Source organism: Heterodontus francisci, chromosome 32 (assembly GCF_036365525.1).
Source record: "Heterodontus francisci isolate sHetFra1 chromosome 32, sHetFra1.hap1, whole genome shotgun sequence".
Taxonomy (NCBI): domain Eukaryota; kingdom Metazoa; phylum Chordata; class Chondrichthyes; order Heterodontiformes; family Heterodontidae; genus Heterodontus; species Heterodontus francisci.
In genome coordinates this window covers 8,878,628-8,898,726 of record NC_090402.1, presented here as the reverse complement: position 1 = coordinate 8,898,726, position 20,099 = coordinate 8,878,628, and the positions used below count along the sequence as shown (strand labels likewise).

General features: G+C 42.8%; 1 protein-coding gene across 1 annotated transcript in view; it reads left to right on the top strand.

The window, feature by feature from the left end:
* Positions 1 to 20,099, top strand: part of col27a1b (collagen, type XXVII, alpha 1b) — a 592,171-nt gene that overhangs the window by 546,003 nt on the left and 26,069 nt on the right. The window contains exons 48-51 of the mRNA XM_068012172.1: positions 1,305 to 1,412; positions 8,200 to 8,307; positions 12,160 to 12,213; positions 19,503 to 19,565. Of these exons, the coding sequence (XP_067868273.1) occupies positions 1,305 to 1,412; positions 8,200 to 8,307; positions 12,160 to 12,213; positions 19,503 to 19,565 (333 nt within the window). The remainder of the gene's footprint in view (positions 1 to 1,304; positions 1,413 to 8,199; positions 8,308 to 12,159; positions 12,214 to 19,502; positions 19,566 to 20,099) is intronic.

Sequence of the window (20,099 nt, the reverse complement as noted above, 5' to 3'; positions counted from 1 at the left end):
CAGGTGTTAGACCAGTTACATACACAGATAAGGGAAATAGCACCTATTTGAGACCCCCTTTGCAATATTGGTTCTCTTTGAGACAGCCCACATCCTCGGAATCCAGACCTTGGGCTCGCCATTGGCCCACAAGAAGTTTTCTACATTTACATATCTGAATGTGGAGTTAGGAGGAGCAGGAGAACCCACATTTAATCCCCCCCTTCCTATCATTGCTGCTTCCTAGCCTCAATCCTCCCCCGCCCACCACCCCCCACTCCGATCACCAGATCAGACCCCCGATTGGCCCCCGTGATCCCTGGAACCGTCCCGAGGCCCCACATCCACTCCCGAACGTCTAGGCTATGGAATCAATCCGTGAAGGGATTAAAATTCTGAAAGATGCCTTTTTGTGTGAAATATAACAGTTCCTCTGGGCAAATCAGCTGTTTATAATGCAAAATTAATTGCAGCATTAATCATTCAGAATAAGACATTATACGTAAAATAAACGAACTTTCAGAGTCCTTTGGAACTTAATCATCCTCGTTGGAACCAAAGCAGCAAGGACAGGGTTAATAGTTCCATGCAATCTCTTTGATGTAAAAGTATTTCCTTTGAAACAGTCAAGCAATCAAAATGTTAACAGGGCTCACATCTTGATGGACATGAATAACTGGCCTGCATTTCCCACAGACTCTTCTCACACATGTTGTATCTTTCTGTCAAAGCTGCATTAATTGAGAAGTGAAACACGCAGCTGCACTATCAAAGCACCTTTATCGGAACTAATTCCTGATCAAAAGGAATTTCCTTTTCCTACACCATGACTGTCTGCTCTCTTCTGTTGAATATCTAATGGAGAGAGCAGACTTCCTTTTTAATCTTGGCTACTTGAAGTGATATTCCATTCAGGAGGCAAGTTGATAAAGCTGTCAAAATAAGAAGCACATTGTCTCCTAGGGTTTTATAAATGGGGCCCTGCTTTTTAGGAAGGATGTCAAGTCTGCGAAGCGGGCGCAGAAGAGATTTGCTAAGATTACAGTGGGGCTGGGAGGTTTCAGTAATGGGAGACTGAAGGAACTGATCCTGTTTTAATTAGAACAGAGAAAGTTAAAAGGTGATTGGATAGAGGTGTTCAAAATTATGAAGTGCAATGAACTCTGGACTGCACCCTATATCCCTGTGAGAGAGCCTCCATACATTTGTTGCTCTGTGTTTATTTTCATTGCAATGAATTATCTCTTTTAGAGAACAGTGGCTGTTTTAGAATTAATTTGTTTCTCATGAGGTTTGTTAACATGTCATTTTTCCTCATACCTTAGGGAGAACAGGGAGATGATGGAAGCATAGGATTGATTGGTGCATCTGGAGGGCGCGGTCGTGTTGGAGTAACGGGATTGCCTGGATCTCAGGGACCTCCTGGCTTTAAGGTGAGCAGGTTCAAGGCTTCCTGGATCAGAGCTCCGTAACCTAAAGCAGTCAAGTACAATAAGATTAGATTAGATTAGAGATACAGCACTGAAACAGGCCCTTCAGCCCACCGAGTCTGTGCCGAACATCAACCACCCATTTATACTAATCCTACACTAATCCCATATTCCCAACAAACATCCCCACCTGTCCCTATATTTCCCTACCACCTACCTACCTATACTGGTGACAATTTATAATGGCCAATTTACCTGTCAACCTGCAAGTCTTTTGGCTTGTGGGAGGAAACCGGAGCACCCGGAGAAAACCCACGCAGACACAGGGAGAACTTGCAAACTCCACACAGGCAGTACCCAGAATCGAACCCGGGTCCCTGGAGCTGTGAGGCTGCGGTGCTAACCACTGCGCCACTGTGCCGCCCTCAACTCGCTAACTAGAAACGCAAAGGTAGTTCTTTAAAAGGTGATCTGTCCACACAATGCAGAAGAGATCTTTATGCGTGGAGATGAAGGATGGTCTCGCTAAACAATAAAATAGTACATCACTCAAGTGAGCAAAGGAATAATACTCAGTGAATTATTATGAAAGTGCTTACATTTTTTTAAATATGTTTTACGGACTTGTGTTTAAAAATTGTGGAATTTGATTCATTTGAAAGATTGAAGAGATTCCATACATGCTAGACGTTTTTTTTAAAAAAAAGGTCACCGGAAGGACTTTGGGGCTTTGTTTAAAAACACACTTACTGGAAATCACATGTCTTCAGCTAAGTAAACAGCAGGAGCCTTCTGACTAGGGGAGTTGTTTACAGAGAAGTGACATGTCAAGATTTATGGTGGTCAAGGGTTGGTTTTGTTTTGGATATTGTTTTGAGTCAGTTGGGGGTAAGCCTGCTAAGAGAGAGAAGCCACCAGCTCATCCTTTTTCCACCTCTTTGAGAAACCCTGAGAATCCAGTGTGATAGCTGAAACCCCTGATGCTACATTTCTCCTGGAAAGCCTGCCAGACTAATCCTCGACGTCACCTGAGAAGAACTGCTCCAAAAAAATCCCAGTGCCGGCCATCTATGCATATTTGGGCGCCAGAGTAAAGGACTGGGAACATGCCATATCTTATCCTTTTTCATTCAAGAATTAACAATTATTGGGCCAAAGTTGTTGGGTTTTTTTGTCTTTTTTTATAAAGCAATCTCTGCAGAGAAAACGTATTTATTTTTTCTTTAACCGGTATGTGCATGTGCGTTGGGCTAATTTAGAAGGGAACTTTCATATTTCAGCCTGTGTGTTAATAAGCTTTGCATCTTTACTGAAGAAGTCTTGATTTATAATAAATTAATAATTTTGTTGTTTATTAAAGAAACCTGGTTGGTGGATTTTGTTCTGAAATAAAAATAGAGTATATAATTGGGCGTATTAGTAACTGAATAAAATATTTAAATATATGTTGTGACCCGTGGAGAAGTGGGACTAGAGAAAGACAGTGCACTCCTCCCACCTCGGTCGTAACAGAATTTTCATTCTACTGGGTGGGGCACACTAATGTAAGACATTACCATTTGCTGCTTATTGCCAGTGATGTATTCTTTAAAAGCCATTGTAGGAAAATTGTGGATTAAAGTTCCACTACAGTCTTAAACATGTAATCTAGGCTGGTACTGTACCTCAAAATGTGTAGCATCACTGAAATGTTAAACCAAGGCTATTTGTTGCACCTTGCTGTGTGCAAATTGGCTGCAATGTTTGCCTAGATCTTAACAGTCATTCACCTGCAAAGGTACCTCAGTGGCTGTGGAATATTTTGGGAGATCCCAAAGTCCTGTGTAAGAGAAAGCATAATTTTTACAACAAATAGAATAACTTTTTTTTTTTCATTCTTACATGGGACATGGGCATCACTGGCAAGGCCAGCATTCGTTGCCCATCCCTAATTGCCCTGGACAACTGAGTGGCTTGCTAGGCCATTTCAGAAGAGTCAACCACATTACTGTGGGTTTGGAGTCACATGTCAGGGTAGAAAGATTCTCAGAAGCTCAGAAAGATTCTCAGTGGGCTTGATAGGGTAGATGTTGCGAGGCTGTTTTCCCTGGCTGGAGATTCTAGAACTCAAACCCAACTACAATCTTCTTAAATTTTCATGATGTGTGGTACCGAATAACATGGGCCAGAAAACTCCCAGCTTCAGTTAGTTTACCATAGCTACAATGCTGCTTTAAATAACATTTTTGAATTGGAATGTTGATGAAATTGGGAAATAGCAATTTTGATACAGCTTCAGGTTCTGAGATTGTTGATCTCAAGCTGAGCGTCATTAGTAAAATATTGGATTTTAGAGCAAATTAATCTGACATTGTTTCCCCACAAAAACAACCTGTATTTATATAGCACCTTTAACATAATAACACATCCCAAGGCACTTCATAGGAGCATTATAAAGAAAAATTTGACACTGAGCCACATAAGGAGATATTAGGTCAGATGACCAAAAGCTTGGTCAAAGAGAAAGTTTTAAGGAGCCTCAAAGGAGGAGGGAGAGGTAGAGAGGTGGAGGGATTTAGGGAGGGAATTCCAGAGCTTAGGGTCCAGACATCTGAAGGCACGCCCTCCAATGGTGGAGCGATTAAAATCAGGAATGCTCAAGAGGTCATAACTGGAGAAACTCCGATGTCTCAGAGCGTTGTGGGATTGGAGGAGGTTACAGAGATAGGTAGGGACAGGCCATGGAGGGAGTTGACCGGTGATATTCACTCTGACACCTCAACCTGCCAAAAGAATGTTAAAGCGTCTACCTAAATTAGAGTCATTACGGCACAGAAGGAGGCCATTCGGCCCATCGAGTCCCATGTCAGCTCTCTGTAGACCAACCCAATCAGTCCCATTCCCTCCACTCTATCCCCGTAGCCCTGCAAGTTTATTTCCCTTAAGTGCCCATCCAATTTCCTTTTGAAATGGTTGATCGTCTCTCATAGGCAGTGAAAGCGAAATGAAATGGGCGGCACAGTGGCGCAGTGGTTAGCACCGCAGCCTCACAGCTCCAGCGACCCGGGTTCGGTTCTGGGTCCTGCCTGTGCGGAGTTTGCAAGTTCTCCCTGTGACTGCGTGGGTTTCCGCCGGGTGCTCCGGTTTCCTCCCAAAGACTTGCAGGTTGATAGGTAAATTGGCCATTGTAAATTGCCCCTAGTGTAGGTAGGTAGTAGGAGAATTGAGGGAAGGTGGGGATGTGGTAGGGGACATGGGATTAATGTAGGATTAGTATAAATGGGTGGTTGATGGTCGGCACAGACTCGGTGGGCCGAAGGGCCTCTTTCAGTGCTGTATCTCTCTATGACTCTATGAAATGGAAAAATAGCATGATTTAAAAGCATTCTTCCTCTGCTCAAACTGATCTGGTATTGAAAATTTAAAAAATGAATAAATTTAATAATGTACCAAGTGAATACTGCAAACCTGCACAGATTAGGCTTTCCTCAGTCCAACAGTCTACACTGCCAACCCAAAGAACCACTACAGTATTTAGACTCACAACCAGACTGCAGAGAGGTGGAGTACCAGCCCCTTTGGATATGATTATCCTGTTCATTTGGTAAATGCACTGGTTTGGTCTGAGTTGTAAAACAGGCCCTTGTCATGTCCATCCATGGTCTGTGCCGTATCAAAGTTGCACAACTACTCAGCGGTGAGAAGTGTAGTAAGGAATACCTGGGCAGAGATTCTAAGGCCTCAGCTCAGTAGCTTTGCCTTTTTTTCATACTTCCATATAGTTGTGTTTTTTATCCCTCCCGTTTCCCGTCCTTTTTGATATGCCATCCATCTGTAATACCTTCTAGTTCTGATCTAGGGCCTGTATCCGAACTCTTTCCCCAGATGCTGCCTGGTCTGCCGACTGTTTCCTGTTTTTTTTTATGACAGTGCCGTTGCTATCTGAACATGCCGTGACACTACCTGTGCGGTATTCCGATGCATCGTGAGGAATGTAAGATCAGTCAAGGCTGAGGAGCACGATATAAAGAGTGTAACAGAGAACTCTAATGACTTCCTGCTGTGTATTTCATAGTGGAAACAACCTCAGCATTATTCTCTTTACCATGAACTCCATGGTGAATCTGATGTGGTCATTTTGCAACAAAAGAAATAAAACCACACATTTCTCTCCATCTGTTAAACAAATTGCAGACAAATAATTTTTGTGGCATAGATAAAAAAAACAGATAATTCCCCAGAGTCCCCGTGATTCGCATTTAATTTTTCTTTCTGCCACGTACCCTGTGGTCAAATTGAGCACTGTGATGTTATCATGATAGTTGCTGGGAATTGCTCACTGAGTTGTCTTAAGGCATAACAAATGTTCCCATTTCTGAAGCCATGTGTCCTTTCAGTTGACGTCACAGAAGAAACATAATCTAAAGTTAAAACAGCGTGTCACTGTGCTATAGATATCAAACTGCCATCTCTCTTCACTCCTTTGAAGAGCTCAGTCTCCTTTGCAGTGATCGCGATTCACTTGTATGCTGTCTCATAACATCACCAAATGTGATCTTCTGTGCTGTTAAATTGTATGAAGTAGTCTGGCATAGAAACCAGGGCGGCACAGTGGCGCAGTGGTTAGCACCGCAGCCTCACAGCTCCAGCGACCCGGGTTAGATTCTGGGTACTGCCTGTGTGGAGTTTGCAAGTTCTCCCTGTGTCTGCGTGGGTTTCCTCCGGGTGCTCCGGTTTCCTCCCACATGCCAAAGACTTGCAGGTTGATAGGTAAATTGGCCATTATAAATTGCCCCTAGTATAGGTAGGTGGTAGGGAAATGTAGGGACAGGTGGGGATGTGGTAGGAATATGGAATTAGTGTAGGATTAGTATAAGTGGGTGGTTGATGGTCGGCACAGACTCGGTGGGCCGAAGGGCCTGTTTCAGTGCTGTATCTCTAAACTAAACTAAATTTGGGACGGAATAATGCTTGGATGCCACCATGGTCCACTGTCGGTACTGCAGCCCAGCGTAAGTATAGAGAGCTTTCAATACATGCGGCTGAATTTTACCGTCCCCTCGATGTCGCGGTGCGGGGAACCGATGGAATTCTGCAGGGAGATGCCCACCTTAACCCGCGACGTTGAGAAGGGCCTGCCACATATTTCCAACGGCAGGGGGACGTTGGATTGGCTACCCCCCCCCCCCCGCCTCACGGCGGCGAGCCCTTTATCTAAATATGTAAATGAAGAATACTTACATGCAAATGTACTTACCTGCAGGTGGTGGCCGTCCCACGCCGATTTTACAGCCGACATTCATGCTCCGCGCGCCTTCGGAACTCCGCACGGAATTCTGAGGCGAGAACCTGGTGGGGAGGAGGGAGAAATAAAATTTTCAGGGCAGGAGGGGTGGAGGAGCGGGGAAAACCAGTTTTTATTAATATAAAAAAATATATATATATCTACAGTATTAAATCATTGATTAGTCCAGTGGCCTGCCTCGTGGGCAAACCAGAACTGTACGCCAATCGGGGAGTGTAAGGAAAGCTATGCATCGTGTCAAGGCCGCAGTCATGTCACTTGGCTGAGAACAGGCCGACTTGGGCTTCCAAGGCTGCCCTTCCGGGTTCGAGTCACCCACTCCAGGCGCTGCGGCCCATATTCCAAGCCGACACTCCCAGTGTCAGCACTGAGGGAGTGCTGCGCTGTCGGAGGTGCCGTCTTTCGGGGTGAGACGTTAAACCGAGTCCCTTTTCAGCCGACCCGCTCTAATTAACAGGCCTAATTGACTCCCCGTCAATCACGCAGCAAACCACTTGGATCTTCCTGTGCAACAGATAGCTTCTGCTCATTGGCAGAGACCAGAAGACAGGCAATCCTGTACCCCATATATATACCGTTGGGGGCCCTGCCTTCAGCCGCCTGGGGCCCTAAGCTCTGGAATTCCATCCCTAAACCTCTCCGCCTCTCTCTCTCTCTCTTTCCTCCTTTAAGACGCTCCTTAAAACCGACCTCTTTGACCGAGCCTTCCGTTTCGGAAGGCCGCCGAGTTGAAAGGGTGCTGCCGAGGAGCACGGTGCGCGATTAAAATTCAGCCCATGGAGTCTCTCAGTTCTAGGAGAGTCCAAACTACTGCCTGACCATCCATCACACAGTCTGGCTTAAGACAATCGGCTTTGACTTGGCCCAGTTATCACCACACTGGCTCCATCGATATTACAGCACATTATCCCTCACTTTCACAAATTGGATAAAACCCCAGCAAATTAGATGGACTGAAATCGAAGGCAAAATAGTGGAACGGGTTCAATTTTCAGTATGCCCCTGATTGGTCTGTGTATTCATAGGAAGAGGATTGGGCCATTCGGCCCCTCAAGCCTGCTCCGCCATTCAAATATACCATGGCTGGTCTGTATCTCTACTCCATTTACCCACTTTGGTTCCATATCTCTTGATACGCTTACCCATCAAAATTCTATCCATCTTGGTCATGAAAATTTTAATTGACTCCCCCCACCACCCAAAGCATCCACAGCCTCTTGGAGAGCGTCTTTGTTTAAAAAATAAAGTATTGTTCCCTACATATTTGTTTGAAACCATTTATTTTATTTTTTTCTGTCTGAATGTGGATTATTGTTGCACCAGTGTTTTTGCCAGTCTTGCCTTCTTTATTTTAAAAGACTGTGAATGTGCTAGTCTGTTGGTGTTTAATTCAGAACAGCGATAAGTCAGATGCTGTAACAGACACATTGTAAAGTAGTGAGTCCTATGCAGTCTGTGACCAGCCTCAGTGAATCTATGCTTCTTTATCCATTGTGATTGTCACAGGGAGAGAGAGGTTTGCGAGGTGAGGCGGGACCACCTGGAGTCAAAGGAACAGAAGGAGGGACAGGCTTGCCTGGGAAAAGAGGTGATCCAGGATCCAAAGGTCAACCGGTCAGTAACACGCTTTCTCCCTGAGCTGTATTTTGACAAGATAATATCTACTGCTTCAGTCAGCCATGTTCAGCGGAGTGTTGTGGGAAATATGATCACAGAATTGACAATAGATTTGCAATCATTTAGGATACTGTCTAAAATTAATGACTAGGAGCTAATTTTAGATTACCGTATATACTCGTATAAAAGTCCAATTTTTGAGACCAATTTTTGAAGCTAAAATTTGGGGGGAGTCGACTTTTACGGGAGTGATTTTTTTGAACTTTTATTAAAATAATAGCCACCATGGAGACAGGGCGTCGAGTCAGATGGATGCACGGGGTGCTATGTATCCATTCTGGTGACGTTCACTGACCCATTCTGCAACTTTATCATCTAATTGCAGCCACTTGCTCGGCTTCCCCCTGTTGGCACTTTTATTCCTTGGCCTTTTCTTGAGCCGTGTGGGAAGCTTTCGCCGATCTCTGACATTCTTCACTAATACTGTGAATTCTCTTGCTGCTGCACAATTATTCACCTTCTCTGCACACAAAACAACTTTTTGTTTAAACTGCGCTGTGTATTTGTTCTTCCTTGGAACCATATTGAAAAAATGTGGGGGTCCTAGCTGAGTGCTGGGGGTATCTATACTAGTACATGATTAGAATGTTTGGTCTGTGTTCTGAAAGTTAAGATCAACTTTTGGCACAGACACGATGGGCCAAAGGGCCTGTTTCTGTGCTGTGTAACGCTATGACTCTATAACTTTTACATGAGATGTAGGAAAAGTTCAAGATTTTTTGGCCAAAAGTCATGGGTCAACTTCTACACGAGATCCACTTTTACATGAGTATATATGGTAGGTAGAAAAACGGTGAAGGATTATCTGATGATTAGGTGTGATATAGGCTGCATTGCTTGATTTGATTGGTTAGTTTAATGGCATTGTGTGCTGGCACAGTGGAGTTGCCACCCAAGCTCCTCTGACGGACTGAACTGGAACAAACTAAACAGGTCACAAGTTGAGTTAGCTGATCTCAATTGGGACAGTGTTGGGGTGCTACTGATCCCTGCTGAATAGTGAGTCTGTGTGAGTGTGTGTGTGCACAGATATTGGTAAGGACAGAATCAGGTGCAACTGTGATGTCCCAAATAAGTAGCAGCCACTGGGTGAGACATCAGAGGGTGACTTGTGCCCTTGAAACTATATCTTAGCATCAACACTTTTGGTTTATCATAAACAGATAAACAAGGGATTTTATATGAATGTATTACGCATTCATAGACTACTAACCCATGACTTCATTTCAAGGTTTAAGAGGTTAGGCATGTGGCACCAGTAAATAGTTGCTTCCATTTTCTATCTTTCAGTGGGACTAACTAGCACAGCTTTACAAGACTGAATTCAAGTATTCAAACTAATTAGAGCGTGAGATTATTTAATGCTGGATCATTGTGACTAGGTTTTCTGACAGTAGAAGTCTGTTGTCTGCTTCTGTGCATCCGTACTTCAATCTAACAGCAACAATGGAAAAGTAAAGTCATTATAGAACGACCATCTATCGTGGAAAATCCAACATGCTCTTTAGAAGAATTGATTGTACCTCAAGCTTCATTATTATTTTCCAAGATTCTATAGACTCTGAAACAGTTCCTACAGATTGGAGGGTAGCTAATGTAACCCCACTATTTAAAAAGGGAGGTAGAGAGAAAGCAGGGAATTATAGACCAGTCAGCCTAACGTCGGTAGTGGGGAAAATTCTAGAGTCCATTATCCAAGATTTTATAGCAGAGCACTTAGAGAACAGTGGCAGAATTGGACAGAGTCAGCATGGATTTACAAAAGGGAAATCATGCTTGACAAATCTACTAGAATTCTTCGAGGATGTAACCAGTAGAGTTGATGAGGGGGAGCCAGTGGATGTGGTTTATTTGGACTTTCAGAAGGCTTTCAACAAAGTCCCACGTAAGAGGTTAGCGTGTAAAATTAAAGCACATGGGATTGGAGGTAGTGTATTGCGATGGATAGAAAATTGGTTGGCAGACAGGAAACAAAGAGTAGGAACAAACGGGTCTTTTTCCGAATGGCAGGCAGTTACTAGTGGGGTACTGCAAGGATCAGTGCTAGGACCCCAGCTATTCACAATATATATTAATGATTTAGATGAGGGAACTAAATGTAATATCTCCAAATTTGCAGATGACACAAAATTGGGTGGGAGGGTGAGTTGTGAGGAGGATGCAGAGAGGCTTCAGGGTGATTTGGACAAGTTGAGTGAGTGGGCTAATGCATGGCAGATGCAGTGTAATGTGGATAAATGTGAGGTTATCCACTTTGGTAGCAAAAACAGGAAGGCAGATTATTATCTGAATGGCTATAAACTGAGAGAGGGGAATATGGAACGAGACCTGGGTGTTCTCGTACACCAGTCGCTGAAGGTAAGCATGCAGGTGCAACAGGCGGTAAAAAGGGAAAATGGTATGTTGGCCTTCATAGCGAGAGGATTCAAGTACAGGAGCAGGGATGTCTTGCTGCAATTATACAGGGCCTTGGTGAGGCCACACCTGGAATACTGTGTGCAATTTTGGTCTCCTTATCTGAGGAAAGACGTTCTTGCTATAGAGGGAGTGTAGCGAAGGTTTACCAGATTGAGTCCTGGGATGGCGGGACTGATGTATGAGGAGAGATTGAGTCGGTTAGAATTATATTCGCTGGAGTTCAGAAGAGTGAGGGGGGATCTCATAGAAACCTACAAAATTCGAACAGGACTTGATGGGGTAGATGCAGGAAGGATGTTCCTGATGGTGGGGGAGTCCAGAACCAGGGGTCATAGTCTAAGGATACGGGGTAAACCTTTCAGGAATGAGATGTGAAGAAATTTCTTCACCCAGTGAGTGGTGAACCTGTGGAATTCGCTACCACAGAAAGCAGTTGAGGCCAAAACATTGTATGTTTTCAAGCAGGAGTTAGATATAGATCTTGGGTCTAAAGGGATCAAAGGATATGGGGGGAAAGCGGGAACAGGTTACTGAGTTGGATGATCAGCCATGATCATAATGAATGGCGGAGCAGGCTCAAAGGGCCAAATGGCCTACTCCTGCTCCTATTTTCTATGTTTCTGTGTTTATTCCTAGTTCCTTCCTATGTACTGTAGAATATGGAAAGAAGATAAAAAAGTCTTGTTACAATTCTTTAAGGCATTGCTGAGACCACACCTGGAGTACTGTGTGCAGCTTTGATCTCTTTACCTAAGGAAGGACATGCTTGCCCTAGAGGGAGTGCAACGAAGGTTCACTAGACTGATTCCTGGGATGAGGGGTTTGTTCTATGAGGAGAGATTGAGTATACTCGGCCTATATTCCCTGGAATTTAGAAGCATGAGAGGTGATCTAATTGAAATAGATAAAATTCCTAAGGGCCTTGTCAGGGTAGATACTGAGAAAATGTTTCCCCTAACTGGGGAGTCTAGAACACAGGGTCACAGTCTCAGGATAAAGGGTCGGCTATTTAGGACTGAGATGAGGAGAAATTTCTTCACGCAGAGGGTTATGAATCTTTGGAATTCTCTACCCCAGAGAGCTGTGGCTGCTCAGTCATTGAGTATGTTCAAGACAGAGATCGGTATGTTAATGTGCACTAAGGGAATTAAGGGATATGGAGATAGTCCTGGAAGTTGGAGCTGACGTAGAAGATCAGCCATGATCTTGTTGAATGGGGGAGCAGACTCGATGGGCCAAATGGCCTGCTGCAGCTCCTATTTCTAATGTTATGTCCCTGTCCATGTCCAATTTCACCCTCCCCACAATATATTCTGTGATTATTGTGATATTTCTCTTCATCACTAACCAAAGTTCTCTTATTGATTTCAGGGAGACCCTGGAGAGTCAGGCTTCCCTGGGCTGATGGGAGTATTTGGACCAAAGGTATTGCATCCGAGAGTGTTTTCTGAGCTTTACAATCACTCTCTGTTTTCTGTTGCTTTTTGGGCTCCCCTTGTTCCCAGGCTGCCACTCAACATGACCCATTCCACTGCAGTCAGGGGAGCTGAGCATTCAGAGCCATGAGAGCAAGAGCTCACTTGTTTACCGATATTCTCGCACTAGCTTTGCAACTATCTTTGCTGCAACTGATTGAAATATTTCTGCAATGCGATGGGCATTTTAAAATACTGGAGGTAGATCAATGAAGATGCATACTCTGCATTTGCAGTGGACATTGCAGGGATTTTATTTAAGGTAATTGGTGAAAGAGCCAGAGGCAACATGAGAGAAAAACATTTACACAGTGAGTTGTTGTGATCTGGAATGCACTGCCTGAACGGGTAGTGGGTAGAGATTCAGTGGACCTTCAAAAGAGAATTGTACTAATACTTGAAAAGGAAAAAATTTACAAGGTTGTGGGAGTGAGGACTGATTGCATAGCTCTTTCAAAGAGCTGGCACAGACACGATGGGCAGAATGGCCTCCTTCTGTCCTGTATGATTCAATAAGCATTGAAATAGACTAGAAAATATAATCTGCCCAGTCGCAATCAAACCTTTTCTAGATCCATGTGGACAAGTGTAATCTTGAAAAAGTTGAAGACTTCTCAATTCATCTGTAAATGCACTAATTTGTAGCTGCTCAGTTCTGATCCAGCGCGAAGTATTATTCCAGGCATTCTGAATGAGAACCAGAGAAACTCATCAGAGCTACACAGAGTCATGAAAACCCACCAGAAACCAAACACCTTAATTGCAGTTTTTTAACCTGGTCCATTCCCTTTATCTATAAATCGGGTGCCATTATTCACTGAGTCAATCTTCTCAAGGTTTAAAGAATAGGGCCAGTCAAATGATGAATAGCAAAATTATATAGAATGTACAACACAGTTTGGTGTGATGTGCAAATTTTGATATTGAGTTGCTTATTCTTAAGTCCAAATCATTAATGTAACTTATGAATAACAGCAGTCTCAGCACTGATCCTTATGGATCCCACTTTCTACCTTCCTCCAAGCTGTATAACTACCTTTTACCCCTGCTGTCTGCATGAAATGTCATTAACCCATATTTGCCACATAATCCTTTCCTCTGAGCAGGAGGCTTTATTGTAAAATGCATTTTGCTTGCAATAAATTTCAAGGTTCTTTTAAGCCAGTCTTTCTCAATGGTACCTTTGTTACAAAAATTAGTGATGGTTCTTTTTGACACATGTCTTTTGAGTAGTTTAGGAGAATTAACTGCACCAATGATCAGGGAGTTTGTACTCTGCATGTTGAGTTTATTTTGTATCATTTAGACATTGTGGATTTGGGCACCCATTCAAAAAAGTTAACAAGTACAACCAAGATTCTGGTAGCATAATATTCAAATGTTAAATGTTAGAATATTACAGCACATGAACAGGCCATTTAACTCATCAAATCTGCACTTTTTTTCCACTCAATTCTCATTCCTTTAATATTCCCCTTCTTAAAGCTACTCCCTAATTCACTTTTAAAAGCATTTACGGACTTTGCTTTGACAACAAAATGTAAATTCTAACCAACCTCTGTGTAAAGAATTTTGTTCCATCCTCACTTTGGTTTGTTCTGATGAAAGGTCACTGACCTGAAACGTTAACTCTGCTTCTCTCTCCACAGACGTTGTCAGACCTGCTGAGTATTTCCAGCACTTTCTGTTTTTATTCTTGGTTTGTTATGTGTTTGGCTAAATGTATGCCCTCTTATAAGTCTCACTATTTACATTATCATAACCTTTACAACACGTCACTCCAATGTTTTTTTTACATTCTAGTTTCTTGTCTTCTCAAGTTTTTTTCCATTCTGCTTCATCCCTGGTCACATCTAAGTGAATCTGCCCTGCACCTTCTCCATTCATTTTATATTCTAACTGTAATAGGCTGCTGAAAACTACACACACGACTCCAACTGCAGTCTAATTAAAGTCTGCGACAAGTTTAACACTGCCTCCTTGTTTTTATATTCTATACCTTTAGGTATAAATCCAAGAATTCCACTTGCCTTTATATAATGCCAGCACCTTTAAATGTCTGAATATTTGCAAACCAAATTCCCTCTCTTTCATTTAATATCTTACATTAAAGCTGTACTTCCTTACTTCTAAGGTGCATGACTTCACATTTTCTACATTGGATGCATCAGTTTTAATGTTCAATGTTCCCTCCAATTTTTCTTTAAAAGGAAAGAAAGACTTGCATTTATTTAGTGCCTTTCACAATCACCAGAATTTCCAAAGTGCTTTTAAAGTGTACTCACTGTTGTAATGTAGGAAACACAGCAGCCAATTTGCACACAGCAAGATCCCACACAGTGCAATGTGACAATGACCAGATCATCTGTTTTTAGTGCTGTTGATTGAGGGATAAATATTGGCCAGGACACCAGGGAGAACTCCCCTGCTCTTCTTCAAAGGAGCACCGTGGGCTCTTTTACAGCCATCTGAGAGGGCAGACAGTGCCTCAGTCTAACATCTCATCTGAGAAACAGCACCTCTGACAGTGCAGCACTCCCTCAGTCCTGCACTGGAGTGTTAGTCTTGATTTTTGTGCTCATGTCCTGGAGTGGGGCATGATTCCAGAACCTTGTGATGTACAGTTGAGAGTGCCACCAACTGAGTCACGGCTGATGCATACTGCATGTGGCTTGTTTATTGCACTTCACGTATGTTCCAGATTGTTGCGTGGCTGTGCTCCCATGCAACTTCACGGGGACATCAACCCCCAGTGTCACATAGTCCACCTACACTCACTGTCTAAAGAATGGTTTCCAGAAAATAATGGGCAAAAAGAATTAATTTAGGAAGTCTGTGGACTCTTGCAGTCATGACACTGCACTTCAAATTTGGAAAGGTACATAATTTATTAGATGCACACACTTTATGAACTGCATACAGTGATGTTTTATAAGTCCCATAAACACTTTATCGTTGGTAGCTCAATGAGACAATTGTGTGGTTTCAGAACCCCCTTGGCTCTAGTTATTTATGCCAGTTGCTCTCCTGTAGCTGCCCATATGCTTTTCATTACATTCTCTGAATGAAGATACTGATTCCTAGGGCATACAAAGCCTCTTTCATACGAAAGATCTCTCTTTAAAATTCTCTGCACTGTTTAAAGCTGCCACACAGTTGGAGAAAGCGTTGCTGCAGAGGTCACTCAGAGCTTTGTTTAAATTTCTTTTGTGTCAAAGCTTGAATAACTTATCGAAAGGAGTGAAAGTGGAATGAACTCTAGTGGCTTCTAGCAAAAGCTTAATGGTGAGTTTAGGAAAACAGGAGTCAACTTGCATTTTAAAACTAGAACAGAGTTGCAGACCCTAATCAGCTTGCGATATCTTCATCAACACCTCCCCCACGGCCCTCTCCATGATCCTCCCACCTTATCCGTGTCTCCAAGATCCCTCTCAGAAGTTTCATGTCTTCAAGGTTGCATCATCTACTCCATGACTCCAAAATCCTCTCATCTGACACCCCCTCACTGCACGTCCATTGCTCCATATCACTGAACCTCCCAGCTGCTGTCACCTCAAAAATTCTCCTCCGCTCTATCTCCTACAGCCTTCAAGTAATGCCCCTGACACAAGCACCTCTTCCATCTGCCTCATAGTCGAGTCGTAACTCAACCCTCTTTCCCATTCCTGCTTGCTGTATTGTCACACTGTCCTCTCCTCCCAGAGCACTCCACCCCCAACTACCCCAGTACTCCTGGTACTGCCTCTCACAGTGAGAATGGGAGAATTATGACAACAAGGCTAAATCAGCATCCCAAGTTCCAGTGATAGCATTGCAATGCTATCAGTTGTGTTCAACATGCTGTAGTGTCCCTCTGTACCACTGCTTATCTCCGTAAAAGCAGAGACAATAAGAAATGCCAACACACACGATGAAGAGAGAAGTGGTAGTAGACGGTAGCTTAATTGTAGATGAATTGGATGTTTAATTGTGTTCAGGTGGCGGTATTAGCTGGGGATTCTCTTGTGCTCCCAGAGATAGGAACAGGCTGAACCAGGGATTGTTGAGTTTGGAGGCGCATGTTTGTAATGTGTGTCTCTGTAAATAAAAGCTAATAATTGTGTAAAGACGAGACAATGCGCTGCCTGAGAACGTGGTGGAGGCAGGTTCAATTGAAGCATTCAAAAGGGAATTAGACAGTTATAGGAAAAGGAAGAATGTGCAGGGTTACAGGGAGAAGGGGGGGAAATGGAACTGAGGGAATTGCTCTTTCAGAGAGCTGGTGCGGACACGATGGGCCGAATGACCTCCTGCACTGTAAAGATTCTGTGATTTCTGTGATTCAGTTCTATCCTTTGCCACCTGGCTATCTGCACTGTTTCAGGGAGGAGGTTTGAGACTGATGAGAAGTGGGTGGGGGCTTCACATTGGAGATTTCACATGGACATGGAGGGGTGGGTGAAAGGGAATTGAACTGCACAGAAAGCAAATGATTAGAGATAGATCTGGAGATGGTCAAGTCACTTGCAAAATACAAAGGCTTTTTTGCAGTCGAGGCCTTATGTAAGGCAATTGTGTCTCAGACTTCTCCAGCATTTTAAACTTAGCTATGCAGTCAAATACCTGAGCAGGATAATGTGATAATCTCCAGGGTACTTGCCAGGAACTGATTGGAATCTTGCATGATTCGGTGATTTTTAGTATGTTTGCTTGAAATCATTGGCAATTAATTGTCGGCAAGCTTGTTGACCAGTGCTTTTGATTTTAACATTTATTTTAATGAATTAGTAAGTTGGACAGAGCAGATTTAATTCAATATTTCACCATGAAGCTTGGTGAATTTATTGATAAAAATGCTTCCTTTACAATGGTGCCATCACATCCTGGAAAAACACCCACTAAACTAATCGGCACGTTTTGCTCGTGGCCAGTGTCATATGAGCAGCAGATACTGGGTCATTTTAAATCATCATTCATAAACTCTGTGAAAAGTATCAACAAATCTGGCCTTGACATGAACATTTGTTCAGACATATGTAAGCAAATTATGTCTGATTTGAACTAGTTGAGGATGTAATCAGTAGTGACATCTTCCTGGAAACAGCCTTGTTATGTCCATATGTTTTTGATCGCCATAGAGCCGCATTGAAATGTTTCGTTTTTATTTATTCCTTTTTATGCAAATATTTAAATACTTTTGTGTGTCACCCTTGGGCAATGTTGAGTTATTTGTATCTCTATTGCAACCATCAGGCAGTTTCCAATTATAACAGTTAACATGACCCACAGCACTAAGAGAAAAATGCATGTACGCAGATGACGACATCAGCACTCAATAAAAATGTAATTGAACTCACAGTTTACTAAAGTAATTTCTTTTGTTTGCTGTAAGGAAGTAACTAATGTGGGCCTCTTCTAGGAAGCTATTCCCCTAACATTCACTTAGCAAAAGAATAAATCCCTACAGTGCTTACTTAACCTTTGTTGCAAAGTTTGGGACTCAAGTTGAGGGAGAATTTGATACTATCCACCTCATTGAGCAGCTGTCTATAGCAACCTTCATTATGATGCTCTTCATAGAATCATAGAAAGTAACAGCACGGAAGGAAGCCATTTGGCCCATCAAGTCTGTGCCTGCACTTTCGAAGAGCGACCAAGTTAGTCCAATTCCCCCAGTCTTTCCCCATGTCTTTGCAATTTTATTCTCCTTCAAGTATTTACCCAATTTTCCTTTGAAATCTATTCTCTGTTTCCATCACCCTATCAGGCAGTGTGTTCCAAATCCTGATCACTCATTGCATAAGTTTCTTCTCATTTCGCCTCTGGTTCTTTTTCCAGTTACCTTAAATTTGTGCCCTTTAGTTATCAACCATTCTGTCATTGGAAATGGTTTCTCTTTATTTACTCGATCTAAACCCTTCATGATTTTAAACACCTCTATCAAATCTCCACCTAGCCTTCTCTGCGCTAAGGAGAACACACTGCGGTCTCCTCTATATTGGAGAGACCAAACGCAGGTTATGCGATCACTTAGCTGAACACCTCCATTCTGTCCACAAGTGTGACCCCCATCTTCCTGTGGCTGGCCATTTCAATTCTCCATCCCGCTCCAGCTTCTGCATCTTTGGCCTTCACTAATATTTACAGCACAAGCTCAAGGCACAACAGCACACCCCTTTCTACTCGGCACTCTACAGCCCCCTGGCCTTAATATTGACTTCAACAACTTCAGAGTTGAAATACAGCTCCCCTTTTCTCTCTGGCAACAAGTGATGGTAACGTAAGATGGTCATGCCGGGGATTTTTTTGGGGGGGAGGGTCAAAGGCAGTGGCATGGTCTTGGTGTGAAACCATTCCTATCCCTGTCAGAACACTGCTTGTGGGCTCGTGTGCACCCTTCATCAGATCTAAAATGTGACAAAACGAGAACAGCAGCAAAAGTCAAGAGTCGTGTCTGAATCCTAACACAAGGAAATATTTAATTATTCTCCAAACAAGTTCTTATTAAAAATCTAGAAAGTGCAGCAGATTACTGGATGATCTACGCTGAAAGCTCAGATTCTGACAGGCTTTAGAAAAACTGAGAATAGTTCAGTAAGGCAGTGAAAAGACAAAAGGGGAACAAAATAGAGCTCCAAACTGGAAGGTCAGTGGGAGAAACTGACAAACACAGCTCTGCCTGCCTCCTCCTCTAAGATGCTCCTTAAAATCTACCTCTTTGACCAAGCTTTTGTCACCTGTCCTCATAGCTCCTGATGTGATGTGGCTTCATGTCCATAATTGTTTGATAATGCACCTTGGTATGTTTTACTATGTTAAAGGTGCTATATAAATGCAAGTTATTGTCATTGTATAACTTTAACACACAGATTCAAACAGTCAGTAACTCTAGAACTTAAAAATTGAGTCTTCTGGGTAGCAATGCTACCGTCCTTTGTGATGGCTCCTCCAGCAGCCGGTGTTGGACATTCCTGAATCATTAAGTGGACAGTAATTATTAGTAGGGAAGATTTTATGCTTCTATACTTGCCTGCTCGCAATGTTTTACCCATTGAAATCAATGGCCGGAAAGCATTGTCCGGGGATTGTAGAAATGGAAAGTTCTGGTCACAGATTTGATGGCTGTTCATTATACTCTTCAGTGAGAGTGTGTGTATCCTGCCATTTCTAGTCATGTGATCATTTTTTTTATCAATGGGGGCCCAATTAGAATTGAGAACAGAAAGATCCATCATCTATTATCTGTTCCTTTCCCTTTAGGGCCATCCAGGTGATGCTGGTTTTACTGGGATCCAGGGTCCAAAAGGACCACCAGGATTAATGGTAAGCAATCATTTATTACAGGGAAATCAAAGAACCGTGTTAATATTTTTAAATTTCAATTGTTTTACATAATCTGTAACAGCACATGTATATATAAAGGTGGTGATACATTCAAGTCAACAGTTGTTTGAATAGCTCATTTGCTTTACATCATATCACTAATCCCAATTCAACAAATCATGCACCTGTGATTTCCCCCCAGCCTGCAACTGAGCAATGCAGAGTCCTTTAAATTGAGTAATGCAGGGTCCTTTAATTGAGCAATGCAGGGTCCTTTGAGCAATGCAGGGCCCTTTAAATTGAGCGATGCAGGGTCCTTTAATTGAGCGATGCAGGGTCCTTTAATTGATCAATACGGGGTCCTTTAATTGAGCAATGCAGGGACCTTTAAATGAGCGATGCAGGGTCCTTTAAATGAGCGATGCAGGGTCCTTTAAATTGAGCGATGCAGTGTCCTTTAAATTGAGCGGTGCAGGGTCCTTTAAATTGATCAATGCAGGGTCCTTTAAATTGATCAATGCAGGGTCCTTTAAT